At 36.0% G+C, this 24440-nt stretch overlaps 1 protein-coding gene across 1 annotated transcript; it reads left to right on the top strand.

The window, feature by feature from the left end:
• Positions 1 to 1747: 1747 nt before the first annotated feature.
• On the top strand, positions 1748 to 18125 carry LOC579069 (guanine nucleotide exchange factor for Rab-3A). The gene is made up of 11 exons (XM_779203.5): positions 1748 to 1832; positions 2099 to 2310; positions 6270 to 6438; positions 11001 to 11096; positions 11857 to 11934; positions 12939 to 13096; positions 14213 to 14315; positions 15476 to 15684; positions 16349 to 16448; positions 16970 to 17036; positions 17540 to 18125. The coding sequence occupies exons 2-11, from the start codon at positions 2105 to 2107 to the stop codon at positions 17608 to 17610; spliced, it is 1257 nt and encodes a 418-aa protein (XP_784296.4). The 5' UTR covers positions 1748 to 1832; positions 2099 to 2104; the 3' UTR covers positions 17611 to 18125.
• Positions 18126 to 24440: the final 6315 nt, after the last annotated feature.

Here is a 24440-nt window from a genome sequence, read left to right on the forward strand (position 1 = left end):
TCCAACAATTATTTTTTAATATTCAGAGGCGGTTTTTTAGTGCCCCCACACTTTTTCAGGTACCCCTAAAGTGTCCCCTTTTTACATAGGCAGGGGAAGTGGTCCTTTTCCTTTCTGATAAATGCCCATTTTTTAAATTTTTTTTTTTTTATAAGAGCCGCTTTCCCTTCTCAAAAATGCCCCTTCTGACACCTCTGATAGATGCGGGAAATCTCATAGGTGCCCCCTTTTCATCTCAGGAGAGTGCCCCTATCGGTTTTTTAGTCCCCCCACACTTTTTCAGGTACCCCTAAAGTGTCCCCTTTTTACATAGGCAGGGGAAGTGGTCCTTTTCCTTTCTGATAAATGCCCATTTTTTTTAATTTTTCTTTTTATAAGAGCCGCTTTCCCTTCTCAAAAATGCCCCTTCTGACACCTCTGATAGATGCGGGAAATCTCATAGGTCCCCCTTTTCATCTCAGGAGAGTGCCCCCATTCATCTCAGATAAAAGCCCCTTATTATATGTAATAGGTGTCCGTTCCACATTCTTTTAAGTGCCTCTTAGCACCTCTGATGAGTGCCCCCTTAGCCTATGATAATTGCCCCTATTCAAGTCTGAGAGGTGCTCTTTTTATTTTAACAAGTGCCTTTTTCTTTTGTAATAAGTGCCCCTTCCCCTTCTGATAAGTGCCCCTTTTCATCTATGACGAGTGCCACTTTTCACCTCTGATAAACGCCCCTTTTTATTTTAACACGTGCCCCCTTTTCCTTTCTAATAAGTGCCCCTTTTCCTTCTGATTAATGCACTTTTTCTTTTTTTAATATGAGCCACTTCCCCCTTCTCATAAATGCCCCTGACACCTCAGATAGATGCCTCTATTAAACTCCCTTAAGTGCCCCCTTTTCATTTCAGGTGAGTGCCTCAGGCATTTCAGGAACTAGGAGTACCCCTTACCACCTCTGATAAGTGCCCCTTCACCTCTTATAATTGCCTCTTTTCAAATATGAGAGGTGTCCCCTAGATTTTGACAAGTGCCTCTTTTCCTTAGTTTGTGTGCCCTCTTTTCTTTCTTATAAGTGCCCATTTTCATCTCCGATGAGTGCCCTTATTCAAATTTGAGAGGTACCTCATTTGTCTCTGTAATAAGTGCCCCTTTGACTCTGTAATAAGTGCTCCTTTTCATCTCTGATATGGGCCCCTTTTATTTTGACACGTGCCCCTTATCCTTTCTAATTAGTGCCATTTCCCTTCTGATAATTGCCTTTTCCCCTTTGTAATAAGTGCCCATTTTCCAATGTCATAAGTGCCTTTTTCATCTCTGGTGATAGAGTGCCCCTTATTGTTGCGAGAAGTGCCCATCACACCCATGTACAAAGTACATGATCACGTACAGAAAAAACAACAACATTGAAATCATACCTGATAATATAATCACAATGTAGGGGTAAGACGCTTTGCCGCCCCTGCTATTAATATTATTATCATTATCCTTTATCATCACTATCATTATTGCTTTAACAATGTTGCAATCCTGAATCCACCTTTCGGCTGCCCACCTTTCATATCAGTTTGGTTTATTCCATTCTTCATGCTCTATTATTAAACTTTTAAATCTACATCAGTAGAGTATATATACTGTATAATACAATCTGTAATCGCTATATCGAAATAAGCCCCTTCTCTTTTTATTTCATCTCTCTTCCTCCTCCGGTCGATCGTGCGTTTACAAAATAATTGCATTAGCGCCATCTATTGTTCAACTAAGATAAAGAGGCGGATCTCTCGCACACATCATAACAAAACAAACTTTCTGCCTTCTACTTCTAGCTGACGTCGAAACTTTCTCTACATGTAAGTACCATCATTGAACTTGTGTTAGTTGAGCTCTAAACATATTGTCATGAAGGCTTATTGGCACCGGCTTATTAGTTTCTAATGAGACATGTAAAGTGTCATGTCGAAAATATATGAAGTGATAAACATTGTCTCCCTGTCTGGTGTGCGAAGATAGTCGTTCACTCTCGCCTTGGTCCCATTCGTCGGATTCCGTGTTTGGTTTGCTCCGACACTAGGCCCCTACCTAAAATTTCAACAATCTCATCTTTTTTTGTCCTTAGGCCTCGATGAATATGGACGGAGCCCCGAACCACTTTCTGGCTCCTAACCTAGCATACCAAGGTTTAAAGGCTAGCAGCGATCCAGGACCTCTTAATAAAATTGGAGATGATCAGGACGATGATCATCAGAAACGGAGTCGGAGCCGGAAAGAGAGTGTGACCGAAAATGATAACGATGGAGCATGCAGCAATTGCAATGATAAAACAGAGAGGTAAGTAGGTCATGGAACATGTTGAGATATTGGCTTTCAACAGACAAAAGGGGACAACATTTTTGTTAAGTATCCAAGGATTGAAGGAGGCTGATGAATATAAAAAAAGAAGAGGAAAAAGAAGGATGGAAAAAAGACAAGAAGAAGGAGGTGGAGAAGGAAAAGGAGGAGAAGCTTAAAAGAAAGAAAGGAGGAAAAAGTGAGAAAAGAAAAATAAATACAAAAAGAAATTAAGAAAATGAAAAGGGAATGGAAGAAAAAGAAAAAGAGGAACAAGAAATCAAGAAACCCTATCATGGAACCCCTATCTTTCAGTAACATGATTTTTCAAAATTTGAGGCATTCTGGATATTTTTTTTTATTATTGATATTATTTCATTTTTTTATGTTGCCCAAGGGAACCAGTGACCAATGGCACTCAAACTCTCAAAGCCCTATAGGGACAACTTTTAAATAACTGTTGCTTTTGGGCAGGTTTGGATCTAGGACTCTCTTAAGGAGAGGGGTGGGGGGGGGGTGTCAATTCTGAAAGATCTACATGTAGATGGCAATCCAAAAAACAGGGTTATCATATTTTCAGATTTACAGTTTGAAAGGATGACATTCAATGATTCAAGGTTGTAGTAGACTTGATACAAAAAAACTAAAAAAACACATTGGACTACATTAAGAGGTACACCTGTAGGCCTGGCATGCATGCTAAAGTCGTTTAAAAATTAATTAGGATTCAGAATTATAAACAAAACATCCACCCATATCCACACATACATGTAGGAGCATCACTTTCCTGGCTGTGTAGTAAAAGCTGTGCTTTTGATTCTCAACATTTCAAACACCACTGTACAAAACTCAACTGATTTCACTCAAAATCGGTGACAATTGATGAAACCTAAATAGCACTAAAATACATTTTTTTTAACTTACTGATGTTAAAAAGAATAATTTAACTCTTTGTTTGCTTTGTTCGCCGATTTGCACGGACGTAGGCGTGCCAACTTCGCATTTTTGCACAGATGTATACGAGTCAATTAGACATTCATAATACCGCTCGCAGTGTGTAGCCACGCGTTGCGTTTACTATTGTTTACATTGTATACATCGCACACTTTCCGGTAAACTGTTTTTCTTCATAGTGTTACATTCGAAATTACCGTGTATTTAGCGGTTTTCTTTGGATTTTTTTTACTGATGTTACGATGGCACCTGCTGGAAAACGTCGACGTGTGTTTAGTGTAGAGGAGGCTCGAGATCTTGTTACTATGGAAGCATGGAGCATGGACTCTGATTCCGACGAATCGAGCAGTGACGAAGACTCTAGTGATAAAAGTGTTCCCTGAGAGTAGACTGATAGAATAAGAATGAATAAAAATTAATGAAAGAGCTAGAGATGACAGCAAGAAAGAGAGTAGACTGATAGAATAAGAATGAATAAAAAAAATGAAAGAAGGAGATAGAGATGACAGCAAGAAAGAGAGTAGACAGTGATAGAATAAGAATGAATAAAAAATAATGAAAGAAAGAGATAGAGATGACAGCAAGAAAGAGAGTAGACTGATAGAATAAGAATGAATAAAAATTAATGAAAGAGCTAGAGATGACAGCAAGAAAGAGAGTAGACAGTGATAGAATAAGAATGAATAAAACTAATGAAAGAAAGATGTATCCTGTCTTGCCGTCATCTTTATATCTTTCTTTTATTATCTTTATTCATTCTTATGCTATCAGTGTTTACTCTCTTTCTTTCCGTCATCTCTATCTTATTATTATTATCATTTTCCTATCTATATGTACCCTATGTCTTGCCGTCATCTGTATATCTTTTTCTTATTATCTTTATTCATTATTATGCTATGAGTGTAATACTCTCTTTCTTGCCGTCATCTCTATCTCATTATTATTATCATTTTCCTATCTATATGTACCCTATGTCTTGCCGTCATCTCTATATCTTTCTCTTATTATCTTTATTCATTCTTATGCTATCAGTGTTTACTCTCTTTCTTTCCGTCATCTCTATCTTATTATTATTATCATTTTCCTATCTATAATTATGTACCCTATGTCTTGCCGTCATCTCTATATCTTTCTCTTATTATCTTTATTCATTCTTATGCTATCAGTGTTTACTCTCTTTCTTGCCGTCATCTCTATCTTATTATTATTATCATTTTCCTATCTATATGTACCCTATGTCTTGCCGTCATCTGTATATCTTTCTCTTATTATCTTTATTCATTCTTATGCTATCAGTGTTTACTCTCTTTCTTGCCGTCATCTCTATCTTATTATTATTATTATTTTCCTATCAATATGTATCCTATGTCTTGCCGTCATCTCTATATATTTCTCTTATTATCTTTATTCATTCTTGTGCTATCAGTGTTTACTCTCTTTCTTTCCGTCATCTCTATCTTTTTATTATTATCATTTTCCTATCTATATGTACCCTATGTCTTGCCGTCATCTCTATATCTTTCTCTTATTATCTTTATTCATTCTTATGCTATCAGTGTTTACTCTCTTTCTTTCCGTCATCTCTATCTTATTATTATTATCATTTTCCTATCTATATGTACCCTATGTCTTGCCGTCATCTCTATATCTTTCTCTTATTATCTTTATTCATTCTTATGCTATCAGTGTTTACTCTCTTTCTTTCCGTCATCTCTATCTCATTATTATTGTTATTTTCGTATCAATATGTATCCTGTCTTGCCGTCATCTTTATCTCTTTCTCTTATAATCTTTATTCACAGTAAAGTCCTTTCATTTCATATCACTATTTCTCTCTCATAATGTCTCTCACGTCCGTTCTCCATATTTTATTCATTGCATACTCCACTCGTCAATCATTTCTGATAATAAGCTCTCTCACAATAAAGTAAATGGAAAACAATGCAATATAGTTTATATTTTAAGATTGATTCATTCTTTCTTTGTATATCTATGGCTGTGATAAATGTACTTGAAATCAATTTTATTGAGGGGTAAAGAAGGTGAGAGAACAGATGCGGTGAACATTCATAATGAGACATTTCAATAAGATGCTGATTATGTCATGTATATCACATATAATATATTATGCCTATACCATTTTTACATGCTCATACCAGTGGGCAAAATCAATAACATTCTCTTATTTCTTATTGACTTATCATGGCACAACAAAGAAAAACATCCCCACGACGTCCCTTTTCATGCCCCGCTAAACCGGACATTGACAATAACCTGGGGTAATAGGGATTTCAATGGGCAGATTAGCCCATTGTCAAGGGTGGCTGAGCGGGGTACTTTCAAGTCTCTCCCTATTGAACTTCTTTTCTTCAACAACCTAAATACTAACCTTCTGAATTGTTAGAATACTTGAGCAAGGTATGTAAAGAAAGGTAAGAAGTCCACCTTTCTAATAGATTCGATTTGAAGATGTCTTATCATTGCTAAATAAGAAATTCTAGAGGGATAAAAAACTGCCGTAAATAAGAAAAATTAAACATTATATAATTATGATTATTATAAAAATGATAATTCAAAATATAACAAATGACGGTTCATCGAAAAGCACGTTTTCCGGTCTACAACTTTGCTGCACAATATTTTTCATCATGATCATCCAGTGAAGAGTTATAGCCTCTTGATTCAGCAGAGTCAATAAAGATTCCCTCGAAATGTGTGACCCTAAAAGAATGTGGCACAGGGGGGTTTTTTAAGTGGCGCATAAAGAGTTAAAAATTCAAATTGTAAGTCTAGTGTCAAACTTTGCTTACAGCTGCATTGACAGGATTGTGTAGAGTCTATGCGATATTGTGTGGTGTGTATATTTGTGTATGGGTCTAATAATACCTGCCTCACAGCAAGCATGCAGTGCTAGAGGTCAATATGCATTAGCATCGACTCTCTATGCTTTGCTGGAGTGCCCATATCTAGTTACTGACAGAAACATGTATTGTTTTGCTTCTCAGTGACCTTGATGGTGAACTTGATGATCTTGCCATCAGAGTTGATCCTCCCGACCTCTTACCAGGTCAAAGGTTAAGACTAGACAGTCTAGTTTTAAGGAACTGCTCTGTGGCAGAGGCGCAGGCCCTGGCTTTCCAAAAGCTTCAAGAGGAACTCATGAAGGCAAAGGAGGTGAGTAGATATTTTAACATTTAGGCCTCATTCAGATTTCTTTAACTTATAACTTATGACCTGGGCATTCATGTACACGTTAAATATATTGCGCCTAGTTTTTCCAACATTACAATAATATTGGATTCTTATATAGTGCACGTATCGACCTTGCAGGGTCCTCAAGGCGCTCCAACATTACCTGGCTATGCTAGGCTGCCAATTTCGACTCACACAGCATTTTAAGGAATTCCTTCCTACCGGTACCCAATTAACACCTGGGTGGAGAATGGCAAATGTAGATCAATGTGAACAAGCCTTGAAGTTGCTTTCTCTGATTAAGATGGTGTAATTGGTGATGATGATGATGATGATGATGATAATGATGATGAAGATGGTGATGGTGATGATGGTGATGGTGATGATGATGATGGTGATGGTGACGATGATGGTGATGATGATGGTGATGATGATTATGATGGTGATGATGATGATGATGATGGTGATGAAGATGATGATGATGATGATAATTGTTGATGGTAATAGTTACATACTTTTGTTGATGGTGATGAGAATGGTTAAAAGAAAGGTGATGGTAATGATGATAATGATGGTGATGATGATTATGATGATGATTATGATGAAATGAAGATGATAATGATGAAGGGGATGATGATGATTGTTAATGGTGATGATAATTAAAATGATTTTGATGATGGTGATGAGTCAGATTAGACATATTTATCCCCAACCATATGTTTTAGAATATTTTCCTCCTTCTACAGCCAGGCGGTGATTGTTTCTCTCATTTTTCTCATTTGTTTCACTTGTAACATGAAATTTGAGTGGGTAGTGAACTACACTGTAGTGATCAGTACATGGTGAGCAAGAAAAGAACAAAATAATGATGACAAGGATTGGCGGTATGTCATAATTATCTGACATCTACATGTACATCGATATGTGTGGAAGAATATGTTGCAATTTCCTCATTAAAAACATAAACTATACTAGTGCTGTAGTCAAATGTTTAACCGTCCGGTATCCGACCGCCCATGCCGGATTCCGTTTTCAATTGGACGATTTCCTTTTCCCGTTTTTTAAGAATTTTTTTTTATCATTTTTAATTTTTTTTTTTTTTATATATATATATTTTTTTTAATTTTCGATTTATGCCCCTCCACCTGGCACTATGCCTGGCAATGTCTCCCAGCTCAGTAATCGGTGTGTTGACTCACCACTCGGAAACTAGAACAACACTCCAATTTGTCTGTCATCTTGGTTTGAAAGTAATCTTTGTAATAGATCTCAATATGTACTTTATAATAATAATTCATCCAATTTTTACACATGGCGTACCTCTACTGTTTTTAATTTACATTAATGATCTTACACATTCTTCTAAAAACGACATTGTTACTATTATATGTGACAAGTTCACAAGCACAAATCGGCACCTTCAACCGCACCTCGCAGTTAAATGAAAGACCTTCCCGCTTTTTCACACGGACCTGGCTTGCCGGCAATAATTTTTAATAATTTTTAATCGTTTAACCGAAAACCGTCCGTTTTTGACTGGCGGTTAAACGGAATTGGAGATATCCGTGATGTTACAGCACTAAACTGTACCAGTAATTGATATTTACACTCATGTACTGGTCAAATTCAACTTATTCTAGAGTTGAAGTCTCTAAAACTATTTGGCATGATATTTACAAATGTTGTACTTCCAAAAAATAATATTAAATAAAGACTTTACATGTACATGTATTATTTACATGTATATGTTTTGTTTTACAAAGTTTTAGTCTTAGGAGCAAATTTTCACTATTGGAATCCACTTACAGTGTAGGTCTTACATAGCAGTTACATGTATGCACTCTGTCAGTAACAGTATTACATGCCTTGCTATGCAATGTTAAATTGCATTGATTTATGACTGCTCAAATCCCAATGGCTGAGCGTTTTGTGGTCAGATTTTCCATTTCCTACCAAATTTTGTTTTCCGTTTTAGAATGTGAAAAGCAAACAAATGAAATAAAAGAACATACAGAACAAGATACATGTATGGCAAGACCAAAAAAAAACCAAGCAAAAAATTACAAAGCAATTCAAGTGTCTGAATTTCTAAATTTTCATCCACTATTATTGCAAGAAAGCTCTTTCTGAGTCATGATGAAGATGATAAAAAAAACTATGCAAGTGAAAATTGTGCAGTTTATTGCCATATGAAACGATCCCCATAGTATTTACAGACATTATCATTGTCAGGCTTTGTTGAAATTGCCTTTCAAATTTGTCAGAGGATCAAAACTTAATTACAGGATATGTGCTTTGAGTATTTACAGGATGTAATTAAATGCTTTTAGATTTGTACACATTTCCTTTTAAGTGTCTGAGCTTGGTAATAACCATATGCTTAAATTCTTTACTTCCTCCTAGCTTTAAGGTAGTGAATCCCTTTTGCAGCCAACAAATTCTGTAGAATTTTGCAGGAATTTTGTTTATGTCACGTGTTTCCTATGATCTGTGAAATTTAAACGTAATTAGCAGTGTCCTATTCCATTTTATTAAAATTATGGAAAGAAACTTGTTTACTTTCTAGACTTCACTGTCAGACACTATTTAGCAGGCGCGGATACAGGATTTCTTAGGGGAGGGGGCCCAACTTTTTTTTTTTTTTGCTCCCGAAAATTTGAAAATCGCGCCGGCCGAAAAGTCGCGCTCAGTGGGGGGGGGGGGTACGGAGCACAATTTTTTTTTTTTTTTTTTTTTTTTTGCTCCTGAAAATTTGAAAAACGCGCCGGCCAAAAATTCGCTCAGTGGGGGGGGGGGGGGGGGGGGGGGGGGGGGGGGGTAGTGAGCACATTCTTTTTTTTTTTAACCTCAAAAAAATTTCAATTTGCACCCCCCCCTTGAGCGCCAGGGGGGGGGGGCCCAACCCCCCAAAAAGGTAAAAATCACGTGATTTTACATGATTTTTTTCTCAAGGGGGGGGGGGCCCGGGCCCCCCCCCCCTGGATCCGCCACTGCTATTGAGTTACTGTCATTTTACTGACTGGCTTTTTTCTTCTTTGGTAATAACTACATAATATGAGCTGTAAAGGGTACATGAACATTTGTCTACATCAATAACCCACTTCTTGTAATGGCCAAAATTAAGCTGTGAATCTGTGCACAGCATAAAACGTACAACCATTTAAGGAACAAGGGTCTGACTATTTTCTACAAATAATTTTTGAAATGGTGACTGGTCAATATAATTCTACATAAAGGCAATTACCAGTTCTAATCTTGTCAGGGGAGGTTTTAGTTGGTATTATCTCTTGTCTACCATAGCATAGGATTCATACAACTTTGTATTTTCAGCCTGCAAAAGGGACACACCTTTAAAGAGGAAGTCAACCCTGATTTTAATTTGGTTTTAAATATAGAAGCAGAAAAAATGAGAGGAACAGGTCAGTGAAAGATTGAGCAATATCAGATTAAAAAAAGGAAATTCATGATTTCTTGAAATTGTCATCAGTGAACACGAATTGGCAACACTGGCATATCTTGCAAGGTCCTCTCCAATTTGCTCTGTATGGAAAATCTCATATACATTATGTACATGCACATGTAGAGCCAGTACTGAGCTTTGCAACCTGTACCTAGATAGGATCATAATGAGATGCTATCTCAAGCTACCAGTACTCACAGCCATCTGCAGGCCCTGCTAAACCAATTTAAAATCCACTCTCCGACCTTTTATCCGCTGAGAGCAAAAAGGTCGCTATGTCCTGCCGGCTCACAGCATATGATTAAACTACAGTACATTTCAAATAGTGCGTTCTTAATCTTAGCTCAGTGTACTAGAAACATTTTGTTGGTGCAAGTAAATGTCCTTAGATTGTATATCACACATTTGTATTTTCAAGTTATTACAAAATTGAGGATTTTAAGTAAGGCATCTGTTTATTTTATTTGTTTATTGTTATTTTAATAGTGAGATGGTTTACTTAGTCAGTTAGTTAGTTAGTTAGTTATTTACCTATTCCTTGATATTGTATGTACAGTATTCATTTTCATATTTAAGTATGGTAAGTATTTCATTTATTTGTTTTAATTCATTCATTTGCTGTGATATGTTACAGCTGAATGATAAAGAAGTTGAGCAGTTATCCCACGTAAGAGATTACACAATTTACTGCTAGTTTGATGAATTGGCCTATTGATTAGTTTTTGTGTTTGTCTCTTATATCGGCTTTGATTTTGTTTATGATTCATTTCAGGCTTTACAGAAGGAGGTTGAAGAAGTGTAGCAGTTATTTTGTGTAAGAGAAGAAGGTTGACAGAGAGATCACAGAGTTTTGGCGATTGATTTTTTTTAAATTGTTGTGTTTATTTATGTATTTGCTTATTTTGTTTGTTTACTTATTCAGACGTTACAGCTGAAGGACGAGGAGGTGGAGCAGTTATATTGTGTGAGAGAAGAGGTTTGACAGAGACATCACAGAGTTTGGGCTATTGATTTTTGTATTTGTTTGTTGTGTTTGCTTAAATGTATTTATTTATTTGTTTGTTTTGTTTGTTTACTTATTCAGACGTTACAGCTGAAGGACGAAGAGGTGGAGCAGTTATCTCGTGTGAGGGAGGAGGTAGACAGGGAGATTACGGAACTGACCGCTAGCTTGTTTGAGGTATAGAAAATATCTTCAATTCTTTTTCTTTATTAATTCAATTAAAAAACATTGATTATCAGATGCACAAAACAGATGCACCACAGCCATTGGCTGAATTGTGCATTTTTACCTTGTACTGAAATACACATTAAAACAATGATAATAACATGTGTTCACATAATTTATTCATAGTACATTATACAGTGTCCTTTTCAAATGAGAACATGCAGCTACTGTAATTAATTCTGGTCTTTTAAATTCAGCTACCGGTAATTTATTTTCCATGCAATTAAATCCCAATATAAAATTGTGGATAGTACCCTTAAAAGTAAATTGCTTGTGAGCATGCAGGGTCCCAATTTTACAAAATGATAGTTAAAAATATTGCATAGAATCAGAGTGTGTCTCACAAAATTGTTTTTGTGTCAAATATTAAAATGAAGATAATAATTATAATAATAATACTACAGCATTTGTAATGCGCCATCGATCTAGTAAACTATTCTGAGGTGCAGAGGGAGATTATTACCCTGGCTTTAGCACGGCTGCCATTATGGCGCTCTAGCATTTCAAGGAATTAATTCCTGCCAGGTACCCATTTACATCCCCTGGGTTGAGTGTGGCAAATGTAGATCAATGTCTTGCCAAAGGACATTCGTGCCACGGCGGGACTTGAACCGCGGAGCTTTTGATCGACAGTCCGGCGACGTATCCACTCGACCATGACACCTCTACTGATAAGATGATGCCTTTCTTTGTTACACTCCTTACCATGCAGGAAGCTAATTCGATGGTTCAAGAGGCTAATATCAAGAGAATTGCTGCAGAACGGAGGTTCAAGGAAGCCAACGGCAAGGTAAATGCCTGAGGAAGAATGCTTCCATATACCAGGGGGGTGTTTCACAAAGACTAAGATCGACTTTAAGTTGGACTTAACTATGGCAGGCTGTTCATGCCACTGGTTGCTCTCACCATTGGTCTCTCAATTATGATCTTTAGATAATGTTTTTCTTCAATAATGAATTATCAAGAGATGTAAATTATGTAGATTAGAGACCATGATTTGTATGTCCCTTGAGAGACCAGTGCCAGTAAATGGTGAGAGTAAACAGTGGCATGAACGGCCTGCCATAGTTAAGTCTAACTTAAAATCGATATTAGTCTTTGTGAAACACTCCCCTGGTATTCATCTGTTCTCTTTGTGTAAAGTATTGCAGATTTGATAAAATTTCATGCTGTGTATGTGTAGTGGACTCACGACTGATAAAACATTCATTACCTGGGCCTTGTCTTATAAAGAGTTGCAATTGATCCAAATCAATGGCAAGTCCTCCAATCAATCACAAGTTTGCAGACCCCTATCTCTTGCATGTATGTACATACAGGTATGTACATAGTTGCAATTGATATCAATCACAGATAAGTTGAGATCGATATCATCTCTTCTTTTGGTGGGTAAAATAATGCAACAGTTTCTTTCTGTAAAAATTGCTGCATTTTAAAAGTTGTGAAAGTTACTGTTTTTGCGGTATACCACGACTGCACAAGGTATTCATTCTGTGATCTTTTTTTATGCAGGTGGTCTTTTTATGTACAGGTACATGTTAACACAGGCTTCAAGACAGGACAGTGTTCAAAGGAACAACAAAAGTGATCATGAAGATGGATTTTAGAGTATAATATGGAATGGGGAAGAAACATTGACAGGTTGTCTTTAAGTTCATGTGGAAGTATCTTTCTATGTATTTCTTCCAATGTATTAATGCTTTGCAGGCTGATAAATAAATAAAGTCTCTATCAATGAATCGTCTTTTGTATGAGTGGTTGTCAAAGCAGATTTCATTGCATTTCTTTCATTAGATTGACGCCATGCAGGCTGAGATCGGCGCCCTCAAGATGCTAGTTCTTACGTCCACGCCGAGCATGCTGCTACCTGCCAAGGATACCACCAATAAGAAACCCTCCATCTTGAGAAAGTCCAAAAGTAGTCTACGACTCAGTGTTCAGGGGCACCACAGGTCAGTGGCAAGCAATTCAATTTCAATTGAATTCAATTTCAATTTATTCAGCCAATCATTAAAAACAATTTACATTGACACTGGTACTTGAACAATAATTATAACATGATGACAGGCTATGGACCCCTGAGAAGCAGAGCTTGTAAGTGGGGCCCATTAACATAGAATTAAATACAAATATAATAAAAACATACTATAACAAGCAAAACAAAAAAGAGTTACATGTATATTCATAAATACAAATATCTTGCAAACACTCAGCCATACTCATTCACACACACAAAATGCAATGTACTTTAAAGCATATTATAATATAAGAGAGAGAGAAGAAGAGAGTAGAATATTTAAAAGAAAAAGGAAGAAGAGATAAGACAGGAAAAATGTGAAATATGAGATTAAAACTTATAGTCCTACCCAGTTTTACAAATTAATAAATAGTTCCCTTTTGCACAAAACTTTAAACCTAGACAAAGTTGAACTTTCAAGGGTTCAATGCACTGTATCACCTGTATAAGTACGGTTCATGTCCATGTAGGTGTGATGTACAATGATATTATGGGGAGGGAAATCATAATATGAAGTATCAGTTTGCTATACATAATACAGACATCATTATTTGCACCTCAACTTTACGATGTACATAGTTCAGCTTTTTTATTTGTCTTTGTCATATAAAGACTCTCAGCAAGTAACATATTTATATATATATATATATATATATATATATACATACATATACTGCACACACTGTATCATATTTTGTTAAGCCAACCTTTCCCGTTTCATTATTGATATTGATTATGTATTATTTTGAATGGTTTGCAATTTCATTGAATTCATTTATAATGTATACTTTTTGCTGTATATATTTATGCTATTTTGATTGTACTTTATCATTTAAAAATAGTTGTGATGTATGTTGGGGGCCCTGTTGAAAGCCAAATGGATTAACATAGAATGAAATATCTTTTGTCTTTTGACTTTCTATCGATCCATATTTTTACCGTTCGAACATGTACATGTTTCAATAAAGTCTTCCCCAAACACTGTGAAATGTCTAAACGATGTGAATTGCTTATTTTTAATGTGATTGTTTGTTTTGTTTTGTTTTTCTAGAACACACAGCCTGCAAGATCCAATCACAACTGATCTTGGGGTTTCCCCTGCCCCTAACACCAACGGGTCAGCAACACCGTCACCTAGCTCAGAATCCAAAGAGGTTTGTTTATTGAATCTGAATTTTAAATTGTTAAAATGGATAGTAGCTGCATTTACACTACAATACAAAAATCTTTGATATTTGTTCCGTTGTTTCATCGGAAGTTACTGAGCAACTACGGTCAAACCCGACAAGAAACCCTATTCCATAATAGTCTACTCGTTCGTTCGTTCGTTCGTTCGTGTCTCCTTAAATTAAGATTAATGTAATCTTGATCTTCGGAGTAGTTGCTACAACCGGCCGTGTCAGACACGTTGCCCCGGGGTGCGAGATAGGACTCCTGTAGCGTGCCCCCATTTAAAACAATTATACAATAACGGTTAACATTACATTTAATTAATAGTATGAAACTATTAAAATTACTCTCATGTTACGGGAAAAAACATTGCATATATATATATTATGAATCAATTGATTTGGTCGATCCAGTTCGATGGCACAAACACGTCACTACTGGACAGAGATCCTAATAATTACAGAGCTTGGTCTGTTGCTCTGTACTTATAAGTTGCTTTCATAGTAATTGAAAGTGTATTTAAACTTGCAGTTTCTCTTTATAAAAGTACTATTTGTAGCTCATATTATAGATGTATTGACTGCTATGAGAGGCATCGCTGTTTCTGTAGGCTCTAGGAGATGTAACGTCCCCGAGAGCCAGTATAGGAACAGCTATGCTTCGAATATTAAAGCAGTCGATATATATCTTTTATATACCAAATTCACAAACAAATCTACAAAGAATTCTTACCTTATCGTTTTCTTTAGTAAAGTATGGTTAAAATCTGAGACACTGTCTGTAAATCTTCGCTAGAAAGTTGCCTGAATGTTAAGATCATTCAGGAATTGCAAACACACTGCACTATATTTTGTATCCGCGCTCGCACAAAGAAACTTTTTACACGTGAACCAATGGGTATCTGAGCACAATTTATTGATGCAGCCTGTTACCCTGGGCAAAGGGTATCTTTAAGAAGACTATTGAACGGTAGGCCGGCATGGCTAAAATAACAACTCAAATTTTGACCAATCAGATGGCTAGATTTCTAAAGAGAGGTATATAATTAGAAATATATTATTACCACATAGAACTCCTATCAAACGGACAAAAATAATCTTTTGGTGATTGGTACACTTAAATTCTTTCCCATCTCCATCTACAGGTTGACACCCTACTCCTGCACAACTTCCAGAGTTGGAGAGAAGCGCCCTCGCTTGCTGTCAACAATCCATTCACCCAGAGGATATTCACCGAAGACATCCGACCCTGTCTGACCTTTACCAATGCAGAACTCTCACTCCAGCTTCAGTCAAGCATTGAGAGGAACCACTTATGCATAGAACCCATCAGTATTAAGACTCCAGTACCAAGGTAATTATGGGTCATCAAAATGAGCCCTATGATAGGTTAGTGATATGATTGCAGGGCCCTCAGGGAGAACAGTATGAATACTAATGAGACTACCCAGGGGAAACAAGACATATTATTATTAGTATTACCATTATTATTATTATTATTATGTAGACATGTTTTTTTCAGCTCATATTTTCAAAAGAGACCAGTAAGTTAAACCTTACCCACTTGTCATTGCAATTCTTGTTCTTCTTCTGACTTCAGTGCATTGATACATACATGCATACATGTTTTATTTAAGTAATGAGATAGCCCATATGTACTTGTCTGGTTGGAAAACAGTTTTTAAGATCTCTTTTACAATCAAAGCAGTGGTAAGTTAAGTTATAAGAAATTTGCCAAAATTTAATGTTGTCAAATTCCCTATAAGCGAGAGCCCACTTCTACGTGTCGTTAAAAAACTTGGATGATTGTTTTCTATATAGAGGAAGCAAGTAGCTACAAGTAGTACGGTGGGGCTTTTAGAATAGCATAAAACTGATGCACACGTAACCAAAGTAGGAGGGATTAGACCACCCTGCAAGGTCACTGGACAGGTGGTTATCTCGTCAAATCAGCTCTCAATTAACATAAGAAAAATAGGATCATGGGGGACCAATTTTTTTTAAATTTGGCCTTACAGACGTTGCGCCCTGAGCGAGCAGCAGAGGCCATGTCATTACCGCATCAGACTAACAGAATGTGAGAACTGGCATTCCATATGCGCACCGGTCAGGAATAGGGTAAGTGAAGTCCTAAGGTCAGGTACTAAAAACTGAGAATCATTTTGACAGACTCTAAATTCTCCCTTGATTAAGGAACTTTACTGGTGACCTCTTGAACAATGCATTATTTTTTTTAATCTATGTCGCCAAATTTCTAAATCATGTGGCACCTTAATATGTTAATGACACTCTCCAAATATGAACCGCTACATATATTGAAAAAAACATAAAAATAAACCGAGCCCTCAAGAAGAGCAGCACAATGCTGATGTGGCTTCACTTAGTAAACAATATTTTTCTTATTATTACTGTCAAGATTTTGTTTTGTTGATACAGTCAAACCGTTTTTAGTGACCACCTGTCTACAAAGACTACATTTTTGTTTCCCTTGAAATGGTTTCTCATTCAAACATGCACTAAAGGAACCTGACTACAAAGACCACCTGCCTGCAAAGACCACTTTTTCTGTTTCCTTTGGCCGGTCGCTATAGACAGGTTTGACTGTATTTGTAATTTTCTTCAATTTGTTATCATTACAGATAGCAGCTGTGTGTGATTTCTACACCTATCTACGATATATCCAACAAGGCATTGTCAAGAATGATGGTGAGTTTTCTTATATATATATATTTATATATGTTTGTTTGTTGTTGTTGCTTTTTTGGGGAGGTGTTATGTGAATTAATAATGTACTTACCTCTCTTCTTAAAGGCAGGATATTATACCTCAAATGTATGTACCCTGCAATCTGCTGCTCAATCACCAACTGCAACCTACCCCTCCTTTAGATCTTTCTCTTTCTTCCATTAACATTTATTATCAGATGTTTATAAAGTATTTTCTGATCCCTTAGTCTCCCCTGCTATTTATTTGTGACTTTCTTTCACCACTCCATAATGTGTTGAATTCCCAACCCATGCATGACGATGATAAATACTATCTTCTTTTGGTATTGTTTATTATTGTTATCATTATTATTATTGTTGTTGTTTTTGTTGTTGTCTTCTTCCCTACCCCTCTTTTAGATCTTTGTCTTTGTTGTTATTGTTATTATTGTCATCATCATAATCATCATAATCATTAATATAATGACTTTTACTATCTTGCAGTGGAAAAGAATTACTGGGAGATCATTCGCCTACGGAAGCAGATGGCGCTGGCCAAGCTAGGTCTGGCATGAAAGTACTCTGTGTTTCTCCTCCCGTCCTGAGAACCTTTCCTGAAATCACCCCACCTGTCATCGTTGTCATCTCAGTGATATAAACTTATGCTGCTTGTAGTGAGTGAGTTACACGTATTGGACCGGGTCGACGCCCGATAGTACTGATACCTCTGTCACACTAACCTACTGACCACAGACCAAACAAACAATGACATAACCCCGAATGGTCAAATAGTGGTCAGTTTGGGGCCGGAGTGTCATTGGACCGGGACCTCGCCCGATAGTACTGATACCTCTGTCACACCATGGAATGGATCATGGTCACACCAACACAACCGATACCAGACTGACCATAGACCGAACAAACAATGACATTATCCCAAATGGCCAAAGACCGGTCAGTTTGGGGCCGGAGTGGAGTTTGTTTGGCTGTGTGACTGAGGTATGAATTGGGTACGCATGATACTTAGAGCTTCGCATCAAAGGTTATTTTTCGGGGTCGTTCACCTACATTGAATTGTTAATGGAATTGGAAGAAGAAAAAAGGAATCGTCTGTTTGGAGCCAGAAGGACGTTAACAGTTAACAGAGTGTTAACACCCTCCTGGCTCTCACAGAGGGTATGTTCATGAAAGAGCAAGAAAGTCCTATGATGAAAAGGAGTCATATATTCATGATATTCACAAATATGTAAAAGTGTTTGTAGCTATTTTCAACAAAATAGGGTACTTTTTGTGAACGTGTACTCTTTGTGAATGTGTACTCCATAAACCAAACCAAGTGTTATGTTAAGAGTCTCCATTTTGTATCTGGTTCTAGGGCGAAGATGGGTCATATTTGTGGAGAATTTTCCTGAATTTATGCGAAGTAGGGGGTCGTTTTCGACTCTGCTAACGATCATGCGTTGCACCCAAACATGAAGTGTCACGACCCAGGGATGAAGATGTCTTATTGTTGCCATGGAAACCATATTCCAGCGTATGAATTACATGATATAAAATGTAAGGATTTAAAGGAGATAGGAAGAAGGAAGTTTTAATGTTTTAAAGATAAAGTCAAGCCTCTTTCTCTTTTTCATCTTTCTTTGTTCCCATTTATGTTGTCTTTTAAGCTTTAATAGTTGTCTCACAAATCTTTCATCAGGAAAATTATGATACCTTTGAAAGCTTTGAGAATTAAAGGTACATGTACTATGTCCCGTTTACAGGCCAAACAAAAATGAAAAGGTACAATTCCACTGGCATTTGAAAGATAATACTAAAGGAAAGGGCTTGAAAATGTCTTTTCGTGTGAAAATAACGACTGTTAGTTGTTAAAATCGACTTTCGTGATTGCAATCCCTATATGGTAAATAGTCTGATTTTCAGACCCTTATACCAATTGTTGTACGTTTTGTACTGCGCAAAGATTCAATCAGTTTAATTTTGGCCATTACAAGAAGTGGGTTATTGATGTAGACAAATGCTCATGTACCCTTCACAGCTCATTAAATGTAATACAAAAAACAAAAAAAAATTAAATTTCACAGATAGACATATGTGACATATCCATAATTCCTGCAAAGTTCTACAGAATTTGATGTTGGCTGCAAATGGAACATAGTACCTTTAAAATGCACTCACGTTTTGATGAGAGAAAATCACTCAAGTAAGCTACAGACAGGTATTGAATACCTCTATGGTGTGTACATGTACATATGTGTACCGGTGCATTTTTCTTTGCAGTACATGTCTATGTTTGATTTTATCCTAAGAAGGGAGTTTTCAAATTAAAATATTGTTTTTGTTTATTTTAGCTGCTGCTTTAAATCCATGCTCAATAGCATGTGTCTGAAAACTATGCAAGGAAAGTAATGTTGATATAGAGTTACAGCTTATTGAGATGCGAAGGTAATGGCATGCTTGTTTTGCAACTGCTTCTCGATACTGCATCTACATATTCTCTGCAAAAACATGGCATTAAATGTACAGGTACGTGTATGTGTGGGGATAGTCTTCCAATAACATCAAATGTAAACTGATTTCAGATGATGCATACATAGATGTAATTTTTTGTTTGCTCTCACTCTTGTTCTCTTCTTCCGTGTGCCGTCTCCTCTCTCTCTCTCTCCTTTTCTCTCTTTCAATCTCTCTATCTCACTCTCTATCTATTTCTCTCTCTCTCTCTCTCCTTTTCTCACTCTATCTCTCATTCTTTCTCACTCTCTCTATTCCCTACCCTCCTCTCCCTTTCTCTCCTTTTCTCTCTCTTTCTATATCTCGATCTCACTCTCCATCTATTTCTCTCTCTCTCTCTCTCTCTCTCCTTTTCTCACTCTCTCCCCCTCTCTCTATCTCTCCTTTTCTCACTCTCTCTATCTCTCATTCTTTCTCACTCTCTCTATTCCCTACCCTCCTCTCCCTTTCTCTCCTTTTCTCTCTCTCCCTCTCTCTTTCTATATCTCTATTTCATTCTATCTCTCCCTCTCTCTCTCTATCTCTCTCCTTTTCTCTCTCTCTATCTCTCTCTATCTTTCCTTTTCTCTCTCTCTCTCTCTCTCTCTATCATTCTTTCTCACTCTCTCAATTCCCTACCCTCTTTTTCTCTCTCTCCCTCTCTCTCTTTCTATATCTCTATCTCATTCTATCTCTCCTTTTCTCTCTCTCTATCTCTCCTTTTCTCTCTCTCTATCTCTCTCTATCTTTCCTTTTCTTTCTCTCTCTCTCTCTCTCTCTATCATTATTTCTCACTCTCTCCCTCCAACCCCCCTCTCTCATTCTCTCACCCATTGACTATCCCCCTCCAAAAAAATGCATCTTTACTTCTGACAATTCTTTTATTACTCATTCCCATTTTTATTAATGTTTCTTCCTTCCTCTTAATATTTCATCTATGATAGCATCTTGTATCTGTCTCTCACCCATTTTACACACACTGCACATACATGTACTTGTCAAATAACAAAATGTACACAGTATTACAATATCTTTATGCAGCAACTTATCATAAATTGAGTGATGAAGAGATCCGCTTGTTAGGATTTTATCAGCCCCTGGATAAGAGCTTTACTACATATTAACAGTATTTTATTCTTAGCAATACAAATATATATTTACTTATATGTATATTATACAAATAGTTATTTTACTTTATGCAAATTGAACCTCCTTCTTTTGTAGGAAATTAAGTTATTTTTGTTTTTGTGGTTCAGTGCTTATGTTTATGAACAAATATCTTCCATGTTCATTTTGTTACACAAAGAGAAACAGTGTTTCATCCCTTGTCTTATTTTTGTTTGTTTATTTTTTATACTAAAGTGTTCTTCGATCACTATGCTATTATCAGCTGAGAACCAGGGGGTGTTTCACAAAACTTGTCTTCAGTGACACATGACAGTTTTTGATATAAGCTACTGAAATCCTTGCTTCTGATTGGTTATCAGCAGATTTGTCACTGATTTTTGTCATTTGTTGTTGAAAAAAGGCTTTGTGAAACGGGCCCCAGGATTTGTAGAAATGTTATAAAAATATGGTGAACCACAACAGGATTAAGACAGAGTTACCAACTTTATACAAATGGAATCGGGGAGATTTTTTTAGTAAATAGTGGATGATTAGCTTTAGAGCCCTCACAAATTGGACATATGATGGTTTAGAGCTTTAATAATCTAATAATCTAATCTAATAGTCCACTCCAAATTTTATTAACCCGAAACGGAAAGTCTTTTTGCCCAATGGTAGAGGAACAAAATTGTTCATTCCACTGTGCTAAAAGCAAGGAATTTTAGGTAGATTAGCAGAACAGATTAGCAAACAGAAGACAGTTATTTGGAAATTGACACAAAGCATATACTTTTGACTCTTAAAAGTATGTGATAGTTATTTTATTTGTAACTTTAAAAGCTCCGCAAGATATGTTACAAAAGTTGCAATATCTCCATGCCCCCTTTTCTGGTTTAAAACATTATCCTACGCATATACTCTTCATATACTATTCATGCACATGAGTGTGCATTGAATAGCGAACAGAATGGTAGAAATTATATTTTATTTTTGTATTCAGTAGAATATATGTGTGAGAAATCAACCAACTTGCCATAGAAGACTGATATAATGAGCGAGAGTGTGTCGATGCTATGGCCGAGTACTTTATTTGAGCCGCAGAGTGGCAAAGTGGGCCAACTGATATTTTGGTTTAAAAACAAAATGCATATCTCTCACTATTTATGATCTCTGTATCTTTATAAAAAAGGTTTCACTTGATTGCGTTAATACATGTATATGTATTATTTTAATCGTTTCAAATGAATGTCTCATTTGTATGTAAATGTACGTGTTGTTTTGAAATTGATGGTGCTCATATTTGAGAGATATAAATATAAATGTACTAAGTCTATTTCCATTATTTTGTCAACTCAAGTAATCATAGAATTATGTGTTCTGTATGTTTGACATAAATTATATACTTTTATTTTTCTTGTGTGAAATGTATAATATATTTGTTACCCTGTATGCAAAAACTTGATTTCACACAGGCAGAATTCTTCCCAATTATTGGAGAGAATTTTAAGAATGTGAACGACAGCATTACCTTGTGTATTAATTGTTTGAAAAGGTGCCCTTGAATACAGCATGTACCCATAATTATACTGTCAAACACATTATTTACTTCATATTAAGGGGCTGCTATGGGTTTTACAGTAATTCTGCACTTCTGTGCATGCATGTTCTAATTAAATAAAATTTCATTTGAAAGGATAATCAAACCTTAATAGTAATGTAGCAGGAAAACAAATTAGAGAAGAATTGAAACAATCAGAATCACTTTGTTTAAAGTGAGGGAAATAATTTTATACTACTTGCAGGGATATTGTATACTACTTGCAGGGATATTTTATTTCAAGAGAGCTGTCTACCAAATGCATACAAAAATAAGATTTCATTATTTTCATACTACCTAATATAAGTCTCTATTGTCTGTTTAGATCCAGAAAGCTGCTATTAAACTCTATGTAAAAGTAAATGTGTTAATGTTGTTCTGGCTCCAAACAGACAGTATATTGCGCAACAAACATGTGCTTATTAAAATAACCATACACAAATTTTCATTTGTACATTCCCATAGTTATTTTATATTTGATACTAAACTTTGAATCAGAAAATATAATAATTCATTTACTTTGGTATTAAAGGCAAGTGTAAGAATCACAATCAAATGGTATTTTTTCACAGTTTGAGAGTCAATTCCTCAAATGTAGGAAAAGCAGTATGGATAATACCAAGCAATACACAGAGAAATCTTAATATGTACTTTTGATGACCATATGAAATTATATTTTGGAGAAAGTTTTGGGCTCGATTAGCATTAAAGTTAAATGGCATATCATTCAGAAATCTCAAAACCGCAAAGAAATACACTTTTCAGGTACAGGACAACAATTTTTCTTTGCTGCCTACATGTATGTAATTTTTCTTACATTTCGTCTTGTGTTGAATGTTTTTATTCAGAATGGTACTATATTATTCAACTATACAAAGAAATATATACAGGTGCTAAACCTAAACAATGAGTCTCGTCCAGATATGGAATGGTAATCTGCAGTGTTTTCTCTTCTATTTGAAGCATGTATCAGAGCTGCCAACCTTGTGCGACCCAAAAAAGGAACCATGATGGCAAAAAAAGGAATTCATTAAAACAAAACTTACAACCACACGCGACACATTTCCAATGCAGAAATGTCCATTCCTCATGCTTTTTTTCCATACAAGCAGGTATTTTGGGGTGGTTATTTTGGTATTATCGGCATTTCATTCTTTTTGAGAATATTTTTCTCTTCAAGTATGTTTTTAACTTAGTTTTCTATTGAATTTGTGATCAAATTAAATTTTAAGGCAGTTGTTTGATGTGCGGTATGTATAAAAAAAAATTAAAAAAAACCGTACTACCGTAATTTGGAGGAAACAATGGGAGTAATTCCGGCAAAAATGGAATGGTTGGCAGCTTTGGGCAAAAAACTCCAATCATGCGTGTATTCACAGAGCTCTGTGTTAGCAGATACAGAAATGTGAAGTCTATTACTCTTATATAATCATATTTTTTTAAAGATGCTGCTGTTTACTGCTCCATACCTGAACAAGGATTTACAGTGACTGAACAATCTTCCATGCCGGTGTAAATGTGAATTAAAATTATATTTTTGATCAACCTTGGCAAAGCAGAGGCTAATGTATGTGAAAGAGTAACATTTATGTTATCAGTACAGGTGTGAACTTGTTATATCATTATTATTGGGGGGGGGGGGGGGGGGGACAAAAGAGCATAAAGAGCTGGGACCAACATAATCGCTTTGTTATATCAGGCATCTCAATATATCAGAGTACTTTATAACAAGTTTCAACTGTATACTGTTTGCATAAACTCATGGGGCTTGACAAATGCATTTGGCAGATATCATTAACATGTACTAGAAGTCAATGTTCATTTTATATTTTGATGAAGTTTTATTTCTGTGATTGCCACAAATCAAGGATCTTAAGATCACCTTTAATCTTGAAAATTTGCTGTGAGACATTTGCACAATTATTAAAGTAAGGACGCTTGAATGTGCAGCAAGAAAGTGACTTGTTTTACTTGCCAAGGTGCCATGTTTAATTGTTGTGACTGGTTAAACGATTCCAAAGCAAATGCATTCCCATAGTAATCAGAGTGAATGTATTCATGATTATCAGCAATGATTTTAGGGGATTTTTTTTACTACAAAAACAGAAAATACAAGTTTGAAAGTCACATTTTGTTCTAATACTTCCACTGGCCCTCCTAATATTTGCTAAAATGTAATTCTATGAAAGATAACTTTGAACCGTTTTTATT

The sequence above is a fragment of the Strongylocentrotus purpuratus genome, unplaced genomic scaffold, assembly GCF_000002235.5.
Source record: "Strongylocentrotus purpuratus isolate Spur 01 unplaced genomic scaffold, Spur_5.0 spur5_scaffold_17, whole genome shotgun sequence".
Taxonomy (NCBI): domain Eukaryota; kingdom Metazoa; phylum Echinodermata; class Echinoidea; order Camarodonta; family Strongylocentrotidae; genus Strongylocentrotus; species Strongylocentrotus purpuratus.

Bases quoted from the DNA above. Each gene is read 5' to 3' on its own strand.
- LOC579069 (XM_779203.5), top strand. From the start codon at position 2,105: ATGAATATGGACGGAGCCCCGAACCACTTTCTGGCTCCTAACCTAGCA. The intron at 11,097-11,856 runs GTATAGAAAATA...CTTACCATGCAG, and splicing joins TGACCGCTAGCTTGTTTGAG to GAAGCTAATTCGATGGTTCA. The intron at 14,316-15,475 runs GTTTGTTTATTG...CTCCATCTACAG, and splicing joins CTAGCTCAGAATCCAAAGAG to GTTGACACCCTACTCCTGCA.